This window comes from Ranitomeya variabilis, chromosome 6 (genome assembly GCF_051348905.1).
Source record: "Ranitomeya variabilis isolate aRanVar5 chromosome 6, aRanVar5.hap1, whole genome shotgun sequence".
Classification (NCBI taxonomy): domain Eukaryota; kingdom Metazoa; phylum Chordata; class Amphibia; order Anura; family Dendrobatidae; genus Ranitomeya; species Ranitomeya variabilis.
Window position 1 is genome coordinate 102,551,329 of NC_135237.1, and position 27,514 is coordinate 102,578,842.

Sequence of the window (27,514 nt, forward strand, 5' to 3'; positions counted from 1 at the left end):
CCAATAAATTTCTGTGGGACCACAAAACGGGCTGCAAAAAATCGTAGGAGCGCCGTACGCCGTTTGGCCGTATTCATGGCTGTGATAAAATATCGAGCTTGCTCGATATTTTTCACGGCTTACGGACATGGCCCCCATTGTAAATCAATGGGGCCGCCAAAAAAACGGAAGGTTGTTTTTGAGGTGCGCGGTGACTTATGGTTTTGTGGACCGCCGGTTTTTTTTTCCCCAATAATTTTGCTGTAGTATTGGGAACCTGAAAAAAGGCGATCTGCAAGTTTTTTGGGGTCAGATATTGCGACAGACCTTGAAAATTGCGGCGATACAGCCCGCAAAAAAGGCCTGCAATAACGGGCCGCAAAAAACCCAGCAAGAGTAAAAGAAGCTGTATTCTGCCAAATATCTATATATTACTGCAAACACATTTTCCAAAGAAATAAATGCAAATGAAACAAAGTATTACTGGCATTTTATTTTCTAATAACTGCACTTCAAGTATTTCTCATCCAGTTATTAGGGGTGACAAAAAAAACAGGATATAGGTAAATAAGATGAATTATGGGTGTGAAAATTTTTTAAAAAAGTTTGCCCTGATGGCCAATCACAAAGCTTTCTATGATATTTCAGCAAAATTCCTGAAACTAAAAAAAGAAAAAACCCTCTAATATTTGGCCTGGCTCAACAAAGAACAGATTATGATTTCTGTGTAAATTAATATTTATAATAGTCCTGAAAGAAATAATGCAGACATAATGAGAAAATAAAAAATAATACAATAATAAAAAATAGTAATAATAACAAGAACAACATGGCTATTCTTTTTATTATTCGCGGTATGTTTTATGAGAAAATTATTATTATTTATAAGAATGACTAAGGATGACATAGGAGCAATGTCTTTGTTACGATAATCTATTATATTATTATGTTTTTTATTCATACAGATGAATAATACACAAGTAAAGTCTATTTTATTATTTTTGTGCAGATTTCATACTAAAAACTTTCCTGTAATAATGTCTTTTTAATTATTACACCATTATTTGCATTATTAGATTTCTTTACCAAGGGATCCATGGGCAAGTTATTATTATCATTTATAATTGATACTAAACATGATACATGAGTAACGCCACCATTAACATTTTTATTATTAGCATTATCATTTCTATTTAGTAGCAAATGTAAGAATAGTCTGCCTTGCCATTATTATCTGGATTTTCACATAAAACTACTGGTGAAAAAAAAAAAAAGATTATTAGGAATACAGTAGACGCATTAGTCTCATATTAAGTTATATAACAAATCAAGAAATATGACGCCCCTAGCCTTTTATATGGCCACAAAATTAAAGTAAAAATAAAGAAATGCAGTGAGGAGCCTGCCAGACAAGTAATAGTATCAAACATTTGAACAAAGCCTCTGTTCACTAATGATTTATACACAGGCCGGTCCAGGGTACAAAGCAGACAAATCCAAATACAGTAAGTTACACTATCGAGTAGTAAATTAGAGTAATCATTTTAGTAATGGCAAACAAAACACCATCCAGATCTAACAAAGCTTGGTTAAATGTATCCAAGTCCCTATATTATTATGTGTTAATACCGATCTTTACTAAGATTTTTCCTCTCCAATCCTACACTTGTGCACAAGAACCCCTGAGGAAGCCGCATGCAACTGGGCGAAACACAATATATGGTATTTATTATTTGTGTGACACATTTTAGTACTTGCTGCTGAATTTTATGTTACCCTTGGTAATGATACCATTAGCTGTAATGTACTATTCTGCTTCGTTACTAGTGAGGAGCGAACGTGCTCAGATAAGGCGTTATCCAAGCATGCTTGTGTGTTAACCGAGTGCTTGAAAAATATGCTCAAGCCCCCAGGCTGCATGTCTCACAGCTGTTCGACAGCCGCAGCACACGCATGGATTTCCTGCTTGTTAGGCAACCCCCTGCATGTGTTGCGGCTATTGAACAGAATGATGCGAGACATGCCGCCGCGGGGAATCAAACCTATTTTTCGAGAACGCTGAAGGCGCTCAGTTAGCACGCGAGGATGCCTGGATAACGCCTTACCTGAGCACGTTTGCTTATCACTATTTCTTACACTACATACTTGCACTTCATGATGTGTGATACTTAGTTTTTGGCCGGTGGAATCGCGCAGTGCTCGCTGTGAGCAGCAAAGGTCACTTCTTGAATTTTATCAATGCAAGTCTATAAGACTGGAGAGCCTGTTCTGAGTCTCACATTGCGAGAGTAGCCACAATTCCACACCGGGATCCAGCAGGTTAGAGATGCAGTCATGTGGTGCTGGGGCGGAATAAAGCCCCGCTGAAACCAGGAGTAGACGGCAACTCCACAACACTTACACATGAGAGTGGAGCTTTAAGTGTTTTAACCATTTGTGTTGTTTCTTTTTGCTTTTCTCTTGGCCTTTTCTTTTGCCATTTGTGCATTAGGAAGCACAGATTGGTCTGTACATGAATAACCCTACATATTAAGAAACCTTAACTACTCCAGAAGAGTATTTCCGTGGAATTATAGGACTGTGCATGGTTCCACAAGTCATACTGATGCTTTTGCATTGTAGAGTAAAAGAAGAAAAAAAAAAGTAGCAATGATCTTAAAACAACTTTTTTCTCCTTCCGTGCAGTCATATACACACACAGAAACCACCAGGAACCACAGGGGGATCGCTTCTCCCCTTGAAATACTGCAAATAAAGATGCCAGCTATTGAGTATATTTGTGGCGACTCCAGCAGCTGCTGTTAAATACCAGCTGGTGCGGCTGATTAAAATTACCTCCGAGTTGGTATTATAAAGACGCCTGGGCAGCGTCGCTGTATTAATGGATTATTGAGTGAGCGATGAAAACCTTGGCCAGCTGATGCGTTTTATTACAGATAGGCTTTATGATGTGTAATCACTGTAATATTTTACTACAGGAGAAAACTGGAATCAGGGGAGAGAGACTTGAATAATAACACCCTTCTGTTTAGCCCGTAAAGAGGTAGTGGGGGCCACGATGAGACCACTTTGCTTCTAGGACTCTCAGTCAAATAATCTTTTTATTGCTTTGTTATTAGGATTATTGCGCTACAAAAAAGTGCTTCAAAGTTTAGACATGGTGCTATGAGCCATGGCGATGTTGGCACTGCACACATAATTACAGATGGGGCATTAATATCTGGATTTTAGCTTTTGGAAACTTGTATATTAATATGCACGTACATTTTTTTTAAAGGGGAAGCTGCACATCTCTAATCAAGAAGAAAATGTGTTTTGTTTTTTATACCTTAGCTTAATTTTATTATAACTTTTTGCAGTAGTAATCTAGGTTTGGAAATAGCCCATGCACGTGCTGCAGAAACAACCACATTTATATATATTTGGAACAGATCTGTGCAGGAATATACATGACAGATTATATACAAGGAAAGGCCACACTAGATACTGATTAGAAATGTCACAGGATGTAAACCCAATGTAACCCCGTCCTGCTAGCACAGCTGAACTGCTTGGAACAATGGTTTAGTCTACTAAATGATAAGTGAGCAAAATACAGCGCAAATATTTCTCCTGTCCTATAGGTGGCAACAGAATAAGTACACGTGATTTTCTGTAAAGAGGCACAACCATTAACGTTTTTATTCATTACATGTGTGACTAAATGCATGTAATCTAGTGCGAGGGTATTAATATACTCACCTACAGCTGCTTTCTCCGGTGTCCAGCGCCGTTCTCCTCTGCATCTCTGTGACGTCACGGCTCTGCATACAAGCCGGGTCACGCTGCGCTCTCTGTGAGCCAGAAGTCTACTTAACAATGAAAGCCTATAGACGTCAGAACCAGTCTTACATGGAGAAAGAGACTTCTGGCTCATGCATAGCTCATAGAGCGAGCCGGCTAGTTTCATTTCTAGTGATGAGCGAGTGTGCTGGTTACTCGAGGTTTCCGAGCATGCTCGGGTGTTCTCTGAGTATCTGGGGCGTGCTTGTGTTTTGTGTTTGTGCTCCCGCACCTAACAAACAGGCAATCCCCACATGTATTCAGGCTGTCTAGCAGACACAAATCATGACGCTGCGGAAACACAAAACATGAGCACGCCCCCGATACTCGGAAAACACCCGAGCATGCTCGGAAACCTCGAGTAACGAGCACACTTGCTCATCACTAGTAGTGATGTCACTGAGAAGCAGAGAATGACGGCGCTGGACACCGGAGAGCAGCGGTAGGGGAGCATATTAATACACTCACATTACATTACAGATACACACACCTTTACTGAATAGAAGTTAGGCGGACGGCTTATTTAACTGGTTTTCAAACCCAACATATCCAGAGCTTTAATACATGTGATATTAAACAAGTATATAAAAAACATACATACAACTATACATAGAAAAATACATCCAATGGATGCCATTACAGATGTCACCAGCCATCCTAGGGACATATGTCATCCATGATAATAAAAAACAAACAAACTAAAAATTAATGTACAGTATATCATTTTTCTTTTAATATTGTATAGACAATGTACTGCAGTCTATTAGAACTGGCTGGATTCTGCCATTGCGGCCTGGTAGACCGCACAGTTTGGGGCAGAATCTCGGTCATGCCGCTAGTCCAAAATATCAATCATCAAGAGCACATAGCCCCCGGCAAGCAGGAAGCCAGAAGGCAGAGAAGTAGTGCTCTCACAGACAGAACATGCCACGACACCTTAGACCTAACATATGAGTGAGCCTCTAGACTCCAAACACTGAAGCATTGGACCATAACCTCAATTGCAAAGAATACAGGGCGAGGACATGCTAGACGGGAACTCCGTGAACCGGCCCTTTTACCTCGGCATCCCCGGCTCTTCTGATTAGCTGGCCTGGCACAGCGTTATGGTTGACGCATGTTGCACACCAGGCTGGCTAACCCAAAGAAGAGCCATGGATTCTGGCAAGTAGGAGGATTGTCTCTGGGCTACTGTTCGGCAGCCTCGGATTATCCACATGGCTGCTGGACGAGGTCACACCATTTCTACAGTTTATTTAGCAAAAAGGAGAGAATATTTTTCTTTTTTTTACTCTTTAACACTGAAAAAGGCCCCAATATGCAAGTCTTTATACACGGTAGTTAAAGAAACAGAAGAGGGGAAAATCTAGATTAAAAAAAAAAATGTTAAAGCCATCCAGTAGTGCAATGCCAGCGCTGAAACAGTCAATCCAACTTTTACTGCGGCTGATACATCATTATTACATTTGAGGTCAATCGTTTTTAGGCCACAGTCCAAGGAATATATTCAAACACATTACGATTATTTGCTGTCTAGCAATTCAGACTGGAGGTCGCCTGGTCAGAGGAAGCATTATTCTTCTGAACAAAGCTCATTAATAAAATTAGATGATCAATGGAATATTTTTAAGAAATTAACTGCACTCTTTTTAAAGCTTAAATAGTTATAAACTGCAAAGAAGAAAATATAAGGATCCACCGCACAGTCGAGACTTCAGCTGATGCACATAATGCGCCTATATGCATGATACATATTGAAGATCATGCACATAATGGGTAGATAATAGTGAAATAACCTGCATTATTAAAGTCTAGAAATGCATTAAAATTCAGCAGTATAGCTCATAATCCAAGGACATTGAAACATGAAACATTATCGCGTCAGCAACATTTGCATCAGGGTCACATCAGGAACATATTGCTGACTGCTATGGCTATACAATAGACAACCGTATCATGGCCGGTCTCTTCATATTTGGGCGTACTACAAAAAGCAAACGTGTAGTAAAATTAAAGTAATGGGGTTCACAATTTTAGAAATTTATGGCATCTATGGGATGCCTAAATCTTGGAAAGGAGGGGGTGCAAGCATCCAAAGTTGGACGAGCATGTGTATAGTTCTCCTCCATTGGACGAGCATGTGCATAGTTCTCTCCATTGGACGAGCATGTGCATAGTTCTCTCCATTGGATGAGCATGTGCATAGGTCTCTCCATTGGACGAGCATGTGCATAGATCTTTCCAATGGACGAGCATGTGCATAGTTCTCTACATTGGGCGAGCATGTGCATACATTGGACAAGCATGTGCATAGTTCTCTACATTGGACGAGTATGTGCATAGTTCTCTCCATTGTTCGAGCATGCGCATAGTTCTCAACATTGGATGAGCATGCGCATAGGTCTCTGCACTGGACAAGTATGCACATAGGTCACTCCATTGGACAAGCATGCACATAGGTCTCTCCATTGGACGAGCATGTGCATAGATCTCTCCATTGGACGAGCATGTGCATAAGTCTCTCCATTGGACGAGCATGTGCATAAGTCTCTCCATTGGATGAGCATTGGACTCCATTCAAGTCACTAAAGTCGTTCAAATTTTCCAACATTGGCAGCAGCAGCATTCAGCAGTCTATTGTGTATGGCAGGGGTGGGGAACGCAGCCACTTGGCCTGCAGCCAAAAACAGGCACTTTAGTTTTTCAGAGGTGCATGCGGATGGCTGCTATGTGGCCCCGCGCCGCCCCCATCACTCATTCAACTTATTAGCATCATAGACGCCGATAAAGTTGAAAGCTGTGATGCAGGAGAGAGAGTAAGATGCTCCCCCTCCCATCACTCCCCCTCCGCTTTTGACTCCATGGGCGCGCGATGACATCACTTCATCGTGCCCCACGCTGTGCCAACAGTGGAGCCGATGAGACCGGAGCAGCAGAGACTGAAGCAGCGTGGGGAACAAGGAGGAGGTTTGGGTATTATGCGAGTGTGTGTTTGAGTACGGGGGCTGCAATATACTGTGTGTGTTGATAGGGAGCTGCAATATACTGTGTGTGGGGGGGAGCTGCAAGTTATTTAAATGTTTAAGCTAATAATTTTATATGGCCCCGAGCACTATTATAAAATTTCAAATGGCCCTTGGCAGAAAAAAGGTTCCCCACACCTGGTGTATGGGGTCCTCCTTACGCTTCCTCGACAAATGCTGTTGTGGGTGAGAAGAATTTGGCATGTTGGATTTCCAATAGTTAATGCTTTTGTTCTGTGGGAGATTGGTTGCCACCAGAAGAGAACATAGAAGTGATCGGCTGATAAAAGCGTTCCGGTGTATGGGGGAGCTTGGAGTGAGAGATCGATCGGCCGAACGATGGTGATTGGCAGCCTTAGTACTGTCCATCAATATTAGATTGGGAGAGCGGTATCCTCTTCATTGTTTATTAGTACAGTGCTACACTACTAGTAGTGGTTGTTCCTGGTATTACAGTTCAATCCAAGTTCATTCTATTCAAGAAAATAGGTACACAGTGAGGCAGTGACCCCTGTTACAGCTAGGGGGCGCTGTTTGTGCACTCCAGAATGCGCATGGAGGCGTAGTGAGGCCATGAGGTCGTACTGCAGACACAGGTGTGGCTGTAATTAGAATAGTGAAGCAGTGACTGATTAAAAGCCCTGTAGTAGAGGGGGAGGTGTGTCAGTATTGGTTTGGAGGCAGACAGAGAAGTTGTCTGCAGAGCTCTTTCTGTGTGGAGCAACACAGGGGCAAGAGGAACCAAAGAGACTGACATCCTGCGTCCCGGGCTGTATTGTGTTTGCCAGGCTGCAATCTGGAGGATAAATAGTGCTGTGCACGGCGTGAGTAAAGAGACTTGGTAACGGCGTGCGGTTGCCCCAGGGAAACTGGACAAAGGGAAGTCTGGCCTGTGTAGGGACTGCAAACTAAAGCCGTTTACTGTGTATTTCTAATGGACTGTATGAAGAAGCTGTGTACTGTGTATTATTCGATGGCCTGGATGAAGAAGCCGTTTACTGTGTATTGCTAATAGACTGTGTGAAGTAACACATTAAAGGAACGTTTTGTTTGAACTTGCTTGGATCAATGCCGTTTGACTGCGTATGGTCCTACCGCTGCATCACAACAGACACAACTAAAAGTACAGAGCTCCCAATGAAGAGGGCACTGTGATCGCAAGAGAATTATGGCCCCTTCATATAGCTTTGTATAGAACATGGGGTGCCGAGATTTCGACCGTTACCAATCAATTATTAATGGACAATCCCAAGGACAAATCAAATATTTAAAAAAACGAATAACCCCTTTAATCCACTGCCATAGTTACAGCATACTTTACCGTAGGCTGTAAAATATATTTTTGGTTCTATCAGACTGTAACTCATTTGTCCACTAGATGTCAGCACAAGTGAAAACCTTTTACATTGATAAGCACTGAGAAAATGCAAAATCAACATTGAAAAAAAAATGTTCTTTTCACAAAAATTAATTAAAAGCAATGTACTTTTCCAATGATGGTGTTCCCTTAACTGCTCTCCAATGTAAACCCATATATAAAAATTGTACTAATTATTATTATTAATATCTTGATAAATTGTTTCAAGGGATAAACTGTGACATATAAAAGTTCAGAGTTAGAGTTCTATAGTATAACATGTTTTACTAGCAAATATACAATTGATATTACATACATATACTGTATATATACCATATATATATATATATACCATATATATATATATATATATATATATATATATATATATATATATATATATATATATATACACACACACACACAATATTACATTAAATATAATAAAAATAAATAAGTATAAAAGCAAATAAAAATGTGATAAATTGAGAACGATTTGATTACTAAACCACAAGAAGGTTCAAGTAGGAGATCTCTGCACATGTGGACATAGCGAGCTGAATACAATCCCTAATTTACAGGCTGGAATTAGGTGCGCTCTCTAATAACTCATTCTAGATTCCAGGCATACCGCAGAGTCATATAACAAGAGATGGTAAACTATCGCTGATTCCAATCAAATTCAAGATTGGCTATTAATTTGATTGGAGCATTAAATCAGGAGTAGTCTGCAAAATACACAAATTAGAGCAGAATTATATACTATTCTTTTCGGATAATTACATGTATTTTTTGTAAGTTCATATTTTGTAAATTATTTAAATTGTAGAGTGCACTTTGCCTAGAGCAAAGAGATAATTAAAAAGAGGTTTATTTGCATGTCACAGGGAAAATGTGTAGATCCGGTACATATTGTACTCACAGGTAACTACTATTTATATTATTAAAGAAATACCTCAGGATGTCATATTTTTTAATGGGCATCATAAATGGGCAACAACAATAACATTAATGTTAGTGAAACGAAAGAATGCAGTCTCACATTTAACCAGTTTAAGACCGGGACATATACCACTATTCCTGACCAGGCACATTTTTGTTTTTTTTCATCTTGGCAGTTAAAAGAGCTGTACGATTTTTCACATTGGGATATTCAATAGCTTTTGCATCTTTTTTTTTTCGCAATGCACGAGGCTTCACTTTTCTGTCATTTTCTCTTTTTTTTATTTTCTTTGTTGCTAATATAAGTGGGAAAATAAAAGAAATACCGTATATACTCGAGTATAAGCCGACCCGAGTATAAGCCGACCCCCCTAATTTTGCCACAAAAAACTGGGAAAACTTATTGACTCGAGTATAAGCCTAGGGTGGGAAATACAGCAGCTACCGGTGAATTTCAAAAATGAAAATAGATGCTCCATAGCGTTGATTATTGCCCCAAAGGAGGTTCCATATAAAGCTGTGCCATATATAATGCTCCATACCGTTGATTATTGCCCCATAGATGATCCATATATATCTGTGCCATATAGAATGCTCTGCACCGTTCATTATGGCCCCATAGATGCTCCATATAAAGCTGTGCCCCATATACAATGCTCTGCACCGTTCATTATGGCCCCATAGATGCTCCATATAAAGCAGTGCCATATATGCTCTGCACTGTTCATTATTGCCCCATAGATGTGCCATATAAATCTGTGCCATATATAGTGCTCTGCACCGTTGCCCCATAGATACTCCACATAAATCTGTGCCATATATAACGCTGCTGCTGCAATAAAAAAAAAAAAAACACATACTCACCTCTCTTGCTTGCAGCTCCTCAGCGTCCCGTCCCGGCGTCTCTCCGCACTGACTGATCAGGCAGAGCGCGGCGCGCACACTATATGTGTCATCGCGCCCTCTGACCTGCACAGTCAGAACAAGAGGACGCGAAGACAGAGCGGCGCCCGGCGGGTGGAACGTGGACAGGTGAATATAAAATTCTCACCTAGTCCTGGCGATCCTGACGCTCCCCCTGCCTGTCACACTGTCTTCGGGTGCCGCAGCTCTTCCTCTGTCAGCGGTCACCGGCACCACTCCTATGGGAGTGGAGTCCATAATCATTTCTCTAATGAGCGGTCCCACGTGACCGCTGAACAGGGGAAGAGCTGCGGCACCCGAAGACAGTGTGACAGGCAGGGGGAGCGTCAGGATCGCCGGGACTAGGTGAGTATGCCTCAGCGCCCTCTCCCCCTCACCCGCCGACCGTGACTCGAGTATAAGGCTAGGTTCACATTGCGTTAGGGCAATCCGTTAAGCGCATAGCGCTAGCGAATTGCGCTAACGCAATGCTTCTCTAGGGTCCGCGTTCGGCGTCCCCGCTAGCGCAGATCCCCGATCTGCACTAGCGAGGAACGGACCTCGGGCGCGCCGCGGACGCTGCAAGCAGCGTCCGAGGTCCGTCACTCAAATGACGCGACATCGCTAGCGCCCACCCAATGTGGGCGTGCGCTAGCGATGCGCTCACCATTACAGGCTATGTCGGCGTTAACGGACTACGTTAACACCGCGTTATGCCGCGGTGTAACGTAGTCCGTTAAACGCGGTCACATAACGCAATGTGACCCTAGCCTAAGCCGAGAGGGGCACTTTCAGCCCAAAAATTTGGGCTGAAAATCTCGGCTTATATGCGAGTATATACGGTAAGTGTCTATGTTTCATATTTTTGTTTGTTCATTTTTATGACCATAAAGGAACACTCAATTACATTTAAAAATGTGTTGCACTTTCTGAAACAATTGTTTTTATACAGTACAGGCCAAAAGTTTAGACACACCTTCTCATTTAAAGATTTTTCTGTATTTTCATGACTATGAAACTTGTACATTCACACTGAAGGCATCAAAACTATGAATTAACACATGTGGAATTATATACCTAACAAGAAAGTGTGAAACAACTGAAAATGTCTTATATTCTAGGTTCTTCAAAGTAGCCACCTTTTGCTTTGATGACTGCTTTGCACACTCTTGGCATTCTCTTGTTGAGCTTCAAGAGGTAGTCACCGGGAATGGTCTTCCAACAATCTTGAAGGAGTTCCCAGAGATGCTTAGCACTTGTTGGCCATTTTGCCTTCACTCTGCGGTCCAGCTCACCCCAAACCATCTCGATTGGGTTCAGGTCTGGTGACTGTGGAGGCCAGGTCATCTGGCGTAGCACCCCATCACTCTCCTTCTTGGTCAAATAGCCCTTACACAGCCTGGAGGTGTGTTTGGTGTCATTGTCCTGTTGAAAAATAAATGATGGTCCAACTAAACACAAACCAGATGGAATAGCATGCCGCTGCAAGATGCTGTGGTAGCCATGCTGGTTCAGTATGCCTTCAATTTTTTTTATAAATCCCCAACAATGTCACCGGCAAAGCACCCCCACACCATCACACCTCCTTGTCCATGCTTCACGGTGGGAACCAGGCATGTAGAGTCCATCCATTCACCTTTTCTGCATCACACAAAGACACGGTGGTTGGAACCATCTCATCAGATCAAAGCACAGATTTCCACTGGTCTAATGTTCATTCCTTGTGTCCCAAACAAGTCTCTTTTCTGCCTGTTGCCTGTCCTTAGCAGTGGTTTCCTAGCAGCTATTTTACTATGAAGGCCTGCTGCACAAAGTCTCCTCTTAACAGTTGTTGTAGAGATGTGTCTGCTGCTAGAACTCTGTGTGGCATTGACCTGGTCTCTAATCTGAGCTGTTGTTAACCTGTTATTTCTGAGGCTGGTGACTCGGATAAATTTATCCTCAGAAGCAGAGGTGACTCTTGGTCTTCTTTTCCTGGGGCGGTCCTCATTTGAGCCAGGTTCTTTGTAGCGCTTGATGGTTTTTGCCACTGCACTTGGGGACACTTTCAAAGTTTTCCCAAATTTTCAGACTGACTGACCTTCATTTCTTAAAGTAATGATGGCCACTCGTTTTCTTTACTTAGCTGCTTTTTTCTTGCCATAATACAAATTCTAACAGTCTATTCAGTAGGACTATCAGCTGTGTATCCACCAGACTTCTGCACAACACAACTGATGGTCCCAACCCCATTTATAAGGCAAGAAATCCCACTTATTAAACCTGACAGGGCACACCTGTGAAGTGAAAACCATTCCCGGTGACTACCTCTTGAAGCTCATCAAGAGAATGCCAAGAGTGTGCAAAGCAGTCATCAAAGCAAAAGGTGGCTACTTTGAAGAACCTAGAATATAAGACATAATTTCAGATGTTTCACACTTTTTTGTTAAGTATATAATTCCACATGTGTTAATTCATAGTTTTGATGCCTTCAGTGTGAATGTACAATTTTCATAGTCATGAAAATACAGAAAAATCTTTAAATGAGAAGGTGTGTCCAAACTTTTGGTCTGTACTGTATATCAGATATATTTTATTTCCAGACAATTGCACGTTCAAGTCCCCTTAGGAGACTGCAAAATATAGTAAGAAGTTAAATAAAAGGTTTTTAACAATATGAGAACTATAGAGAAAAATAAAGTTCACGTCCCTTTCTCCCAATAACAATAATAACAAAAAATACACATATGGTATCTCCATGTCCATAATAGTCTGAATCTATCCAAATCTAAACTTATTCATCTTGATTGTTAAATGATGTACTGCAAAAAAAATTTTAAGGCTAGAATTGCGTTTTTATTTTTTTGACCAATGCAAAAAAATGCAATAAAAGGAGATCAAAGCATCATATCTACCCAAACTGGTCACAGCCTGACATTGTCCTATTGGTGGTGATTAGTCTTGAGCGCAAGTGCTCGCTACTCGGTGTTGGAGTATTGCGGGTGCTCGAGTGACATGTTCGGGTCCCCGCTCCAACAAAACATGAGGGGATTGCCTGCCATACACAGGCAATCCTCGCATGACTTTGTGGCTGTCTAACAGCCGCTAAACATGTGGAATGAGGACTCGAACATGTCACTCGAGCACCCGCGATACTCTGTGCGTCCCCGAGCACCCGATGCAGACTCGAGTAGCGAGCACTTGCGCTCATCACTACTGGTGATACCATCAGTGTGTAAGGACACACCCATTTGACAAGGATGAATAAATTGACAAATGAGTCTGATTATTCTGAGTTTTAAAGAAAATTAGCAGAGGAACCGCAAAATGTAGACTTTTAGGAAAAGATGTCCAATTATTGGGTTTTTATGGAGAATACACATATTTACCAAGACAGACAAGTCAGGGGAGCTGACAGGTCCTCTTAAAAATATAAATTAATACCTTCATCTGAGCAAGTAACACTGAAGATGTCAGCGAAAATTACACGTGAAATGTGCAACTCTGGTGTCCTAGGAGGTTTATCAGCAATCACTGGGAGTAGAAATACTACTTACTCACCTAAATCTAAAAATCAGGATGCAACCGCCATAAGGCTAATACCTACAGCCGGCTTGCAGTAAGTTCTCTCTAATAATAGCAGACTTATTTTTCATCAATAATATCCATTAAGGAGCACTGAAGACCTGGTAATAAATCATAGTGGCATACAACCTGAACAGCTCAGGCTATTTTACAGTGTGAATTCCCATGCCCATTAGAAGATGCCAATTCTTCCTTCCTGTCTTGCTACATATATTGCAGCTCTGTTTGGAAATGTATTAGAAGACACCGGAAACTCTCACTCTTCAAGTGAACTAATAAGTGCACCTAATACACAGGTGTTAAAGCCAAGGGTTAATATTAATCAAAGTACTGTAATTGAAGCATAGTACTAGTCTTTTGATTTAGCATTGTGGCGCAAATTTTTCTCTCCGTTCTCCAGAGCAGATTCTTCTTAGAGCGCAGTGAGTGCCCAACAAACTAGATGGTTAGAGAATGCTTTGATATGTAGGTCTGTGCCACAGTTTCCTAGTCTGAGTGCAGCAGTTGAGATTACTTTGTTATCGGCAGCTGTGCTCTGCATAGACAGCAATTAATATTACAAAGCTCTCAAGCTGAGAATTTGAGCTTTGTCATTTCGGTCGCTGCCTATGCAGAGAACAGCAGCTAATCACTACTGCAATGATCTGCATAGGCAACAACTCAGTTGACGATGTATCCACTGTTCTCTCCCATACCTCTCCTATAACTTGGAATTTTGTGAAAGAGAGACAAAGGCCTGCAGGTGAAGCGGTCTTAAATTTTTTTTAAAAAGTGTGTTACGTAAATGAATAAACTAACAAAAAAAGTCAGGAAAAGGTATAATAAACTATGTCCCAGATTATTAAGACTGGACTGTTTCACTCAGGTCTTGATGAGACGGCGTGCTGGGGTCAGATACTCCTGATTCATTAAGAGGCGCAATCCAGAACATCCGAAAAATGGAATGCTCCTTACTATAACTCTTACTCCTGGCGCATGTCAACCCTTGATGAGCAGGTGTTGACATGCCCCTGTCCCACCAAAGCTCAACCCACTTTGTCAAAGCTGAGCAAAAACAGCACGAGAACACAAAAGTCACAAAATGTTAGTGCAGTCAAAGCTGGCGCAAAAGCTTTGATGAATAGGGGCCTTAAAATTTTGAAGAGAAGGAATATAAACCAGCTCACCCGTGATGCATAAGCTGAGTTTTCGGGAGCACGGACCCGCTGTGTCCAGGCGTGTAGAATCCAAAAGAAAAAAATGTTCAGCTTCACCGAATCCGTGAAAAAAAGTTTTCTTTTTTCACAAACTTAAACATGGAGGATACAAACTTCAGCACAAACCATATGGGTACAAATCTCATCGCGTTTCTCCAGATTTGTACCCATATGGTTTGTGCTGAAGTTTGTATCCTCCATGTTTAAGTTTGTGAATAAAGAAAACTTTTTTTCAAGGATTCGGTGATGCTGGACATTTTTTTCTTTTGCCTTTATATTTTACATACTTATTCTAACTCTAATTAGGGTTAAGAATAGGGCTACGGTTAGAAGTAGAACTAGGGTTAGAAATAATTTTAGGAATAGGGTTAAAGCTAACGCAAGGGATAACGCTAGGCTTAGACTAGAATAAAAAATATATATATATATAAAAAATCATAAAAATGTATTAATTTAAAAAAACACACTGCTCAAAAAAATAAAGGGAACACTCAAATAACACATCGTAGATCTGAATGAATGAAATATTCTCATTAAATGCTTCGTTCGGTAAAAAGCTGAATGTGCTGACAGCAAAATCACTCAAAATTCATCAATGGAAATCAAATTTATTACCCAATAGAGGTCTGGATTTGGAATCCCACTCAAAATCGAAGTGGAAAATCCAATTACAGGCTGATCCATCTTCAATGGAAATGCCTCAAGACAAGGAAATGATGCTCAGTAGTGTGTGTGGCCTCCATGTGCCTGTATGACCTTCCTACAATGTGCGGGCATGCACCTGATGAGGCGGCGGTCTCCTGAGGGATCTCCTCCCAGACCTGGACTAAAGCATCCGCCAACTACTGGACAGTTTGTGGTGCAATGTGATGTTGGTGGATGGTGTGAGACATGATGTCCCAGATGTGTTCAATTGGATTTAAATCTGGGGAACAGGTGGGCCAGTCCATAGCTTCAATGCCTTTATCTTGCAGGAACTGCTGACACACTCCAGCCACATGATGTTTGGCATTGTCCTGCAATAGGAGGAACCCAGGGCCAACCGCACCTGCATATTGTCTCACAAGAGGTCTGAGGATCTCATCTCGGTACCTAATGGCAGTCAGGCTACTTCTGGTGAGCATATGGAGGGCTGTGCGGCCCTCCAAAGAAATGCCACCCCACACTATTACTGACCCACTGCCAAACCGGTGATGCTGAAGGATGTTGCAGGCAGATCAATCTCGACGGTGTCTCCAGACTCTGTCACGTCTGTCACATCTGTCACATGTGCTCAGTGTGAACCTGCTTTCATCTGTGAAGAGCACAGGGCGCCAGTGGAAAATTTGCCAATCCTGGTGTTCTGTGGCAAATGCCAAGCGTCCTGCACGGTGTTGGGCTGTGAGCACAACCCCCATCTGTGGACATCGGGCACTCAGACCATCCTCATGGAGTCGGTTTCTAACCATTTGTGCAGACACACACACATTTGTGGCCTGCTGGAGGACATTTTGCAGGGCTCTGGCAGTGCTCCTCCTGGCACAAAGGCTGAGGTAACGGTCCTGCAGCTGGGTTGTTGCCCTCCGACGGCCCCCTCCACGTCTACTGGTGTACTGGCCTGTCTCCTGGTAGCACCTCCAGCCTCTGGACACTACGTTGACAGACACAGCAAACCTTCTTGCCACAGCTCGCATTGATGTGCCATGCTGGATGAGCTGCACTACCTGAGACATTTGTGTGGGTTGTAGAGTCCATCTCATGCTACCACGAGTGTGAAAGCACAACCAACATTCAAAAGTGACCAAAAACATCAGCCAGAAAGCATTGGTACTGAGATGTGGTCTGCGGTCCCCACCTGCAGAACCACTCCTTTATTGAGTGTGTCTTGATAATTGACAATAATTTCCATCTGTTGTCTATTCCATTTGCACAACAGCATGTGAAATTGATTGTCAAACAGTGTTGCTTCCTAAGTGGACAGCTTGATTTCACAGAAGTTTGATTTACTTGGAGACATATTCTGTTGTTTAAGTGTTCCCTTTATTTTTGTGAGCAGTGTATATAACAACACATACTTTAAATTTAGCTTTTACATTTCAGGTCTATTGGCACAAGATGTTTGTGCGTTACCTTCTGCACAGACCAGTCTTGGACGGAAGTAATCATCAAGCTTTTGAGTTATATGTTGGTGGAAGGGATCAGACCCAAAAACTGACCTCTGGTCTCTAAGACTTTGGTTACTCCCCTGACACTCCCTCAAAGCTGATCAGGTTGTAAACTCACCCTGCTCAGTCCTGACACTATGAACACATGGACACGAGTATTTAGTCAGTGTTTGTACCTCAGTATTTGTAAGTGGGTGATAAATATAGAAGTGGTGACGTGTTTCTGTTACACTTTTCCTCTGATTGCTCTGCTCCTGGGTCTGGCTTACAAATACTGAGGTAAAATACTGACCAAATAGTAATCTTGTGAACATGGACTGCCCTGGTTATGCAATGCATCATTTTATCTTTTTGACAGAGCACCTTGGTACGGCCTAGTAGTCAGGAGAAAAAAGCCAGGCCAGATTTCAGTCCCATGAAGACATGAATGGGCAATGCTGATCAATAGTATGTGATCTATTCTACTGTTAGTAGATTACAGAAACATGATTTGGAGTTAGGTATCAATTCATGTTTGCAACTATCAAAAGGTTCAAATCAATAGAGTACTTAAAGGGCTATCCACATCATTAAAAGTCATTGGTGGTGACCCTGAAATGCCTCGTTGAATTAGAGCGCAGCCATACCTGTGCACTACCTCTCCATTTATTCTGTGTGCTAGATTAAGGGGAAAAAGCCAAGAGCTGTACTCTAGTATCTCTTGCAGTCCCATGTGCAATTATTGGTGTGCAAGTCCGCCACCACTCCATTCTGATGGAGCATTTCAGAGATCCTTCTTAGGACCCCGTCTAATCCAACATTATCATATATGCTTTGGAACTTTTAATGATGACAATAAACCTTCAACGAACAATATGTTAGCTACACAACCTACATATTGCATGGCACATCCAGATGAAAACCGTCAGCTGAGTTTTTTTATACTTACAATCCGTAGATCTGAGGAGCGATTTCCAGCCTGTTGAGATGCATGTAGAGCTCAATGTCGTGTTTCTTCAATAACTGGTCTTGGATGTGATTCACCTTTGTCACAATAGCAATAGAAGGTCCTATGTCTTGAGGTCTGGCAAATGGCATGGTGGAAATCATTGCATCTTTCTCCTGCAGTGAGAAGGAACAAGACGATTACCATAAATGGAGGCTCTGTGAAACATCAAACTTGTGACAGCTGCTTAATTGTCTATCTGTATATGCTAGGTACATGGCCATTAATTCTTTAGTAGGAAAATGTTAGTGAAGCTTCCTAATGCCCTCAACTATGAAGAAATCTAGAGACATTGAACAATACCGTCCAAGGATTTCATATTCACTCAGTTACAATATTACATTTTTTTTAAAGCTCCTTTGGTGATGCATAAAGTAGATAAATGTCACCTTGTCGCTAAATGTAACCTGCACTTCACTGGACTCCAGACAACCCATTTAATATATCAACGTCTCAAAAATGCAATGAAGTCTTTCAACGTATTAGCAGTCTCTGATTCACAAACACTGCCCACATGGAGTGTCAAGGTGATCCTAGGCGCCTGCTCGGATGTCTATGTGCTCCACACTGGAATGTACCTGAACCAGGCGCACAAGCGCAGAAACCAATGTGCTCCATAATGGAACGCTCCAACATCACAAAGTGCTCCATTAACAAATGTCATTACCGATGGACATTCAGCGCATTTTTGATGCATTCCACTATGAAATCTGAGCTAGGCAGCGTCATCCATCTGAAATCCCCATGTTTAAATTGATGGTCTCATACTTACTATAAGGACAGAATCCAGAAAAGTGCTTGACAAATTAATCCTAATCACATAAGCATCAAGCAAACACTTCATCACTCCACACTGCAGTTATATTAATACTCTGGCTCCAATAGAGACCATTAATAAATTATAAACATAATCTTAGGTCATGGGTAGTCATAAAATAGGAAGGGATAGATATAGATTAGGATAAGTCTATCTTGTCTGGTGTGATACAGTGCCTTGCCAAAGTATTTGGCCCCCAGGAACTTTTCAACCTTTTCCCACATATCATGCTTCAAACATAAAGATACCAAATGTAAATTTTTGGTGAAGAATCAACAAGTGGAACATAATTGTGAAGTTGAACAAAATGTATTGGTTAATTTAAATTTTTGTGGAAATTCAAAAACTGAAAAGTGGGGCGTGCAATATTATTCGGCCAAAATGTGCATACGACAATTGTTCAATTAGTCCCCTTCGAGACAAACAATCCACTGTAAATCAACTCACTTTCTTTCCTAAGTATCTATTATGATCACCTTTCTGATGTTTTGTCTCATCACACAAAAAGATATTTCCTGCATATTTCCATGGTGTGCTTCACTAATATGTCTTCCTATCAGAGCACCATGTTTATGTCGTATATCACCAGGGTGTTCACTGATCCCCCTCCTAAATTTTCTTGCTGTCTTTACCACATAATTTAATGGACAGGTGCAAGTAGGCATATACACCAGCCCTTCGGTCTTGCAATTAGCAAAATCACGAATGTAAAGCGTTTTCCCTGTTGAAGCACTTAAGAAGGTTTTCCCTGGGTTCATCCAATCACAGAACTTCTGATAGTAATATACCCCAATGTTTTTTTTAGAACACAATAAACCTGTTTGTTTTTATCATCAAAGGTTCCTATCACCCTGGTAATCCTCTCCTCTGCTCTTTCAGCACCTAGGAATAGGGAATTCCTATCACGGCTCTCTGCATGGTTGCAAGCTTGTTCAAGTATATAATTGGGGTATCCCCTATCCCTAAAACTCCTCTTCATGTCAGAGGATTGACTCTTGCAATCAGACAGACTGGAGCAATTTCTTCTCAGAGAAGGAATTGGCCTTTACTTTAGGTATTCCCCTTTTCAGTGTCATAAGGTGATGACAATCCCATCTTAATAAAATATTCGTAGCCGCTGATTTACGATGGGTAGATGTTCGTAAATGTCCCCCCTTATCTTTTCTAATAACTAGGTCCAAAAAAGGCAACTGGATACTATCTGATTCTGATGTGAAACGAAGGCCAATATCATTGATGTTCAAAATATTCACAAACTTCTTAAACTCCTCTAAAGTGCCGTCCATAGAATCAAAATGTCATCTACAGTGCCTAAAAGTAGTATTCAACCCCCTGCAGATTTAGCAGGTTTAATAAGATGCAAATAAGTTAGAGCCTTCAAACTTCAAACAAGAGCAGGATTTATTAACAGATGCATAAATCTTACAAACCAAAAAGTTTTGTTGCTCAGTTAAATTTTTATAAATTTTAAACATAAAAGTGTGGGTCAATTATTATTCAACCCCAAGGTTTAATATTTTGTGGAATAACCTTTGTTTGCAATTACAGCTAATAATCGTCTTTTATAAGACCCGATCAGGCCGGCACAGGTCTCTGGAGTTATCTTGGCCCTCTCCTCCATGCAGATCTTCTCCAAGTTATCTAGGTTCTTTGGGTGTGTCATGTGGACTTTAATCTTGAGCTCCTTCCACAAGTTTTCAATTGGGTTAAGGTCAGGAGACTGACTAGGCCACTGCAACACCTTGATTTTTTGCCTCTTGAACCAGGCCTTGGTTTTCTTGGCTGTGTGCTTTGGGTCGTTGTCTTGTTGGAAGATGAAATGACGACCCATCTTAAGATCCTTGATGGAGGAGTGGAGGTTCTTGGCCAAAATCTCCAGGTAGGCCGTGCTATCCATCTTCCCATGGATGCGGACCAGATGGCCAGGCCCCTTGGCTGAGAAACAGCCCCACAGCATGATGCTGCCACCACCATGCTTGACTGTAGGGATGGTATTCTTGGGGTCGTATGCAGTGCCATCCAGTTTCCAAACGTCACGTGTGTGGTTGGCACCAAAGATCTCGATCTTGGTCTCATCAGACCAGAGAACCTTGAACCAGTCAGTCTCAGAGTCCTCCAAGTGATCATGAGCAAACTGTAGACGAGCCTTGACATGACGCTTTGAAAGTAAAGGTACCTTACGGGCTCGTCTGGAACGGAGACCATTGTGGTGGAGTACGTTACTTATGGTATTGACTGAAACCAATGTCCCCACTGCCATGAGATCTTCCCGGAGCTCCTTCCTTGTTGTCCTTGGGTTAGCCTTGACTCTTCGGACAAGCCTGGCCTCGGCATGGGAGGAAACTTTCAAAGGCTGTCCAGGCCATGGAAGGCTAACAGTAGTTCCATAAGCCTTCCACTTCCGGATGATGCTCCCAACAGTGGAGACAGGTAGGCCCAACTCCTTGGAAAGGGTTTTGTACCCCTTGCCAGCCTTGTGACCCTCCACGATCTTGTCTCTGATGGCCTTGGAATGCTCCTTTGTCTTTCCCATGTTGACCATGTTTGAGTGCTGTTCACAAGTTTGGGGAGGGTCTTAAATAGTCAGAAAAGGCTGGAAAAAGAGATAATTAATCCAAACATGTGAAGCTCATTGTTCTTTGTGCCTGAACTACTTCTTAATACTTTAGGGGAACCAAACAGAATTCTGGTGGGTTGAGGGGTTGAATAATAAATGACCCTCTGAAAAAACTTTTCCCAATTTAAAAAAAAAAAAAAAGAAATAACATTCTTTTTTCCTGCAGTGCATTTCACACTTCCAGGCTGATCTACAGTCCAAATGTCACAATGCCAAGTTAATTCCAAATGTGTAAACCTGCTAAATCTGCAGGGGGTTGAATACTACTTGTAGGCACTGTATATACCTGGCCCACAACAGGATGACACGATGCTGCCCCCAATCTCCCTCCTCACCTAAAACAATGGTTTCCTCCCACCAGCCCAGGAAGATATTCGCATACGGGGGGGCACAAGGGCTCCACATCGCAGTTCTCCTGACCTGGAGGAAGTACTTACCATTGAAGAGGAAGTAGTTGTGGGTCACGAAAAATTCCATAAGAGTTACCACAAATGAATTATGTCTCTCACATTCAATGGCCCTTGATGTTAGAAAATGCTTAAAGGCATATAAACCAGCATTATGGGGTATATTACTATATAAGGCCTCCACATCTATCCATGCTATGATGGTATCTGCATCGACTGTTATCCCTTCCAGTTTCCTAAGAAGGTCTGTTGTATATTTTATAAACGATGGAAACGTGGTCACCAATGGACGAAGAATACGATTAATATAAATGACACTATTTTGGGTGACTTACAAATAAATGAGATCTCCTCTGTGACGTCTTTTTCTAAACTAAACAAGACCAACGATTCCCACCTCTCATCTTATGGGAGGGCCTTCTACCCCTTGTAATATTCTAGTTTCCCGCCTATGAACTGACTAACTTTCTAACATCATTTTTAAAATGTGGAGCCCAAAACTGGATCCCAGTTAGTGCACTGGACACCTGCAGACACTACATCATACTGTCTTTTAGATCACATTCAAGACATTATTATTATTATTTATACAGAACCATTGATTCCATGGTGCTGTACATGAGAAGGGGTTACATACAAATTACAGATATCACTTACAGTAAGCAAACTAACAATCACAGACTGATACAGAGGGGCGAGGACCCTGCCCTTGCGAGCTTACATTCTACAGGATTGTGGTGAAGGAAACAATCGGACGTGTTGGGGCAAAGAATTCCAGAGGATGGGGGATATTCGGGAGAAGTTTTGGAAGCAGTTGGGTGAGGAGTGAATAAGTGTGGAGGAAAGAAGGAAGTCTTAAGAGGACCGGAGATTACATGAGGGAAGATATCGGGAGATTAATTCAGAGATACAAGGAGGAGACAGCTTATGGATGGCTTTGTAGGTTGGTATTAGTAATTTGAACTGGATATGCTGAGGGAATGGGAGCCAGTGAAGAGATTTGCAGAGGGGGGAAGCGGAGGAGCAGTGAGGAGACAGATGAATTAGTCGGGCAGCAGAGTTAAGGATGGACTGGAGAGGTACAAGGGTGTTAACAGGGAGGCCACAGAAAAGTATGTTGCAGTAGTCAAGGCGGGAGACGATGAGGGCATGCACAAGCATTTTAGTAGATTGACGGTTGAGGAAAGGATGGATTCTAGAGATATTTTTGAGCTGGAGACGACAAGAGGTAGAAAGAGCTTGGATGTGCAGTTTGAAGGACAGGGCAGAGTCAAGGGTTACTCTGAAGCAGCAGACTTCAGGTACAGAGGAAAACATGATGTTGTTAATTGCAATAGATAGGTCAGGTAAGGAAGATCTATGAGATGGAGGAAAGATGATGAGTTCAGATTTGTCCACATTGAGTTTGAGGAAGCGAGAGGAGAAGAAGGAGGATATGGCTGATAAGACGCTCCGGGATTCAGGCAGCAGAGAGGTGACGTCTGGGCCAGAAAGGTAGATTTGAGTGTCATCAGCATAAAGGTGGTACTGGAAACCATGGGACTTTATGAGTTGTCCCAGGCGAAGTGTATAGATTGAGAAGAGTAGGGGTCCTAGAACAGAGCGTTGGGGGACTCCAACAGAGATTGGGTGGGATGAGTAGGTAGTGTGGGAGTGGGAGACGCTGAATGTGCGGTTGGAAAGGTATGAGATCCAGGATAGGGTGAGGTCTTTGATGCCAAAAGTGGAGAGGATCTGTAGTAGGAGGCAGTGGTCAACTGTGTCAATATAAGAGGACAGGTCTAGAAGGAGGAGTACAGAGTACTGTCTGTTAGCTTTGGCTGTAAGTAGGTCATTAGTAATTTTGGTCAGGGCTGTCTCAGTTGAGTGATGGGGGCGGAAACCAGATTGTAGATTGTGAAAAGAGCAAGTTAGATGAGAGGTAGGAGGAAAGTTCAGCGTGGACGTGCTGCTCCAGGAGTTTGGAAGCGAAAGGGAGCAGCAATATTGGGTGATAGCTGGACATAGCAGTTGGATTGACGGTTGGCTTTTTAAGCATAGGCGTGATTGTGGCATGTTTGAAAGCAGAAAGGGAGGTGCCAGAAGATAGTGAAAGGTTGAAGAAGTGGGTTACGGATGGGATAAGAGTGGTGGTGAGGTTGGGGAGGAGGTGGGATGGAATGGGGTCGAGCACACAGGTGGTGAGGTGCGATTTGGAGAGGAGACAGTTAAGCGCCCCTTCAGTGATGTTGGATAGGGAGGTTATGGGGTTTGGGCATTGGTCTGGTGTACAAAGGGGTTGTGGTGGTTGAACAATGAAGACTTGCCTTGTTTGGTCGATCTTATTTTTAAAGTGTGTGGCAAAGTCCACAGCAGAGATGAGGGAGGTTGGAGGGGGCAGTGGGAGGCGGAGGAGGGAGCTAAAGGTTTTGAATAACTGTTTGGGGTTGTAGGATAGGAAAGATACGAGGGTTGTGAAGTAGGCCTGTTTAGCAGAGGTGAGAGCAGATTTAAAAGCGAGTGTTGCCTGTTTGAATGCAGTGAAGTTGTCTTGCAAATGGGTTTTCTTCCAATGCCGCTCTGCAACCCTGGACACTTGCCGGAGCTTTTTAGTGGTGTTATTGTGCCAGGGTTGTCTATTGATACGTTGCACTCTGCCATGAACAAGAGGGGCAACCGTGTCAATAGCTGATGCGAGAGGGGCATTGTAGAAAGCAGCGGCACTGTCTGTGTCGTGGAGTGAGGATATGGATGCCAGTGGTAGGATAGAGTCAGAGAGTGTGTGGGCGTCTAGGTGTGCAAGGTATCCGCGGAGGTGCGCAAGTTGCTGGACATGGGTGACCGGGAGAAGGACAGGGATGAGAAAGTGAGCAGATGGTGGTCGGATAGAGGGGAGGTGGTGAAGCTAGATAGAGAGCAGAGACGGGTGAAGACCAGGTCTAGTAAATGTCCGTCTGTGTGGGTGGCTGCGGAGGACCACTGAGTAAGTCCAAAAGATGAAGTAAGGGACAGAAGTTTGGAGGCTGTTGACTGAAGACATCACAAGTCACAGACGTTTTAAAATTAAGAAAAATTAAGAAAGATGTTTCTATAAATTGTGTAAAAGTCAAAATAGCCCTTTCTTGAAATGAGGGCATAATTTATTTCTCTTCTGAAGTGTTATTGAACACTTAAAGTTGTAACAAAAATTATTGAACCCCCAATTGCAAATTAGGAATATTAGCTAAATTTACACATTCTGCTCATACGCAATAAACCATGTAATCAAGACCGATGTAAGTAGCTGATCACAACTAAAATAACAAGGTGTTCCTTCAAGTTCAACACAAAATATCACTTTTATGAACTATTCGGAATTATTCAACCCCTTGAATAGAATCCCCCATAGGAGAAAATATTTGAAAATTAAGTGTTATCTTATAAAGGGCTTAATTAGATTCATCAGGTCTGCTTGAGATAAAAACACATCAATATCTGGACTAGCTAGGGGCTTTTTAACTTGACATCTGATTACCTGATAGAAACATTGGTGAGATATGAATAAGGCTACTTTCACACTAGCGTTAACTGCATTACGTCTCAAAACGTCTTTTTTTCGAAAAAACGCATCCAGCAAAAGTTTTTGCTGGATGCGTTTTTTCCCCATAGACTTGTATTGGCGACGTATTGCGACGGATTGACATACGTCGTGTACGTTTTACGACGGATGCGTCGAAATTTGGCGATACGTCATCGGCAAAAAACGTTGCTTGTAGCGTTTTTTGTCTCCGCCTAAAAAACGTGTTGCGACGCATCCTGCGGCATGTGTCGTTGGCTACAATGGAAGCCTATGAGCGACGGATGCGTCGGGACACGTCGTACGACGCAATGCAGCGCTGCAATACGTTTTTTTACACTGAGCATGCTCAGAAGCTGGATTTTGTTGCCAATTGGCCAGACACCCCCAAATCTATATAAACCTGGCCTGGGCCTTCAACCCCACATATATGGCCACGTATATACGTGGCACTTATATACGTGGCACTTATATAAGTGCCACGTATATAAGTGCCACGTATATAAGTGCCACGTATTTAATTGCCACGTATATAAATGCCACGTATATAAGTGCCACGTATATAAGTGCCACGTATATAAGTGCCACGTATATAAGTGCCACGTATTTAAGTGCCACGATATTTCAGTGCCACGTATAACCACGTAGTTATAGTATTTATAGTACGTGGCACTGAAATACGTGGCACTATGACTGTCAGAAAATGTTCATTAAACGGTTAGGTGTGAGGTTAGGGGTAGGGTTAGGGTTTGGATCCCTTTATCATCATCCGTAGTTCATTAATCGGATGAATCCACAGTCGTCTCCGTCTCCGTTGCTGCAGAAGCATCCTACGTCTTTCCGCTGCCGCCTCCTTCTCCCGCACTATGATATCCAGGCGATTCGTCTCAAAGATAACGTCGGTAACCAAACTAGCAATCCTCACAAGAACACCTTCCATCGCTGCCACAAAACTAAAACCCTCAAAGATGGGCTGTAAAAACAGTAACTATATAGTTTTCCATATTTTCCAGTAGCCAATCAAATTTGGGAGCCTCCTATTTTAAAAACGGATCCGTCGTAAAAACGGATGCAACGGATGGTAAAAACGTATGCAACGTATGCAACGCATCCAGTATTTTCGACGGAAACGTTTAGCGGATTTGCGACGGATCCATCGAAATGCTGTATGCTTTGCATACGTTTTTCACTTTTTTTGACGCATCAGTTTTTTCGGCAAAAAACGGATTTGCGACGTAATGCAGTTAACGCTAGTGTGAAAGTAGCCTAAGGAGGTTGCAGCTCGCAAGCCCAACAGTACTGTATTAGTGAAAGGGAAGCTACTGACCATGAGGAAGATTCCTGTGAAATAAGTCCATAAACTGATGTCTGCCTATGTATCACATTTCGAGCTGGGAATAACAGAAAAATGGAGCTCTAATAAGTACTAAAGATGCTTTTCATAAGGAGTTAGAATTGTTCTGAGACTGCAGTAGTCACTAAGCATTTAAGGACTAGGGAATTTTAAACTTTTTCATTTGCCTTCTTTCAAGAGCAATAACTTTAGTTTTCCGTGACATAGGCTGGTTTCACGCTTGTGTGTGGCTGGTCTGGGGGCACATACATCACAGGAGGGGCCAGGGGCACATATACATTACAGGATGGGTCGGGGGGAATGTATACATTACAGAGGGGCCGGGGCACATATAGACATTACAGGAGGGGCCGGGGGCATATACACATTACAGGATGGGATATATATAAATTAGAGGAAGGCTGGGGGCATATATACAGTAATATGAAAAAGTTTGGGCACCCCTATTAATCTTAAGCTTAATGTTTTATAAAAATTGTTTTTTTTTGCAACAGCTATTTAAATTTCATATATCTAATAACTGTTGGATACAGTAATGTTTCTGCCTTGAAATGAGGTTTATTGTACTAACAGAAAACGTGCAATCTGCATTCAAACAAAATTTGACAGGTGCATAAGTATGGGCACCCTTATAATTTTCTTGTTTTAAACACTCCTACCTACTTTTTACTGACTTACTAAAGCACTTTTTTTTGTTTTGTAACCTCATTGAGCTTTGAACTTCATAGCCAGGTGTATGCAATCATGAGAAAAGCTACTTAAAGTGGCCACTTGCAAGTTGTTCTCCTGTTTGAATCTCCTCTGAAGAGTGGCATCATGGGCTCCTCAAAACAACTGTCAAATGATCTGAAAACAAAGATTATTCAACA

General features: G+C 42.1%; 1 protein-coding gene across 1 annotated transcript in view; it reads right to left on the reverse strand.

Moving 5' to 3' along the window:
- Positions 1-27,514, reverse strand: part of TBC1D5 (TBC1 domain family member 5) — a 745,630-nt gene that overhangs the window by 265,471 nt on the left and 452,645 nt on the right. The window contains exon 14 of the mRNA XM_077268870.1: positions 17,859-18,031. Within this exon, the coding sequence (XP_077124985.1) occupies positions 17,859-18,031 (173 nt within the window). The remainder of the gene's footprint in view (positions 1-17,858; positions 18,032-27,514) is intronic.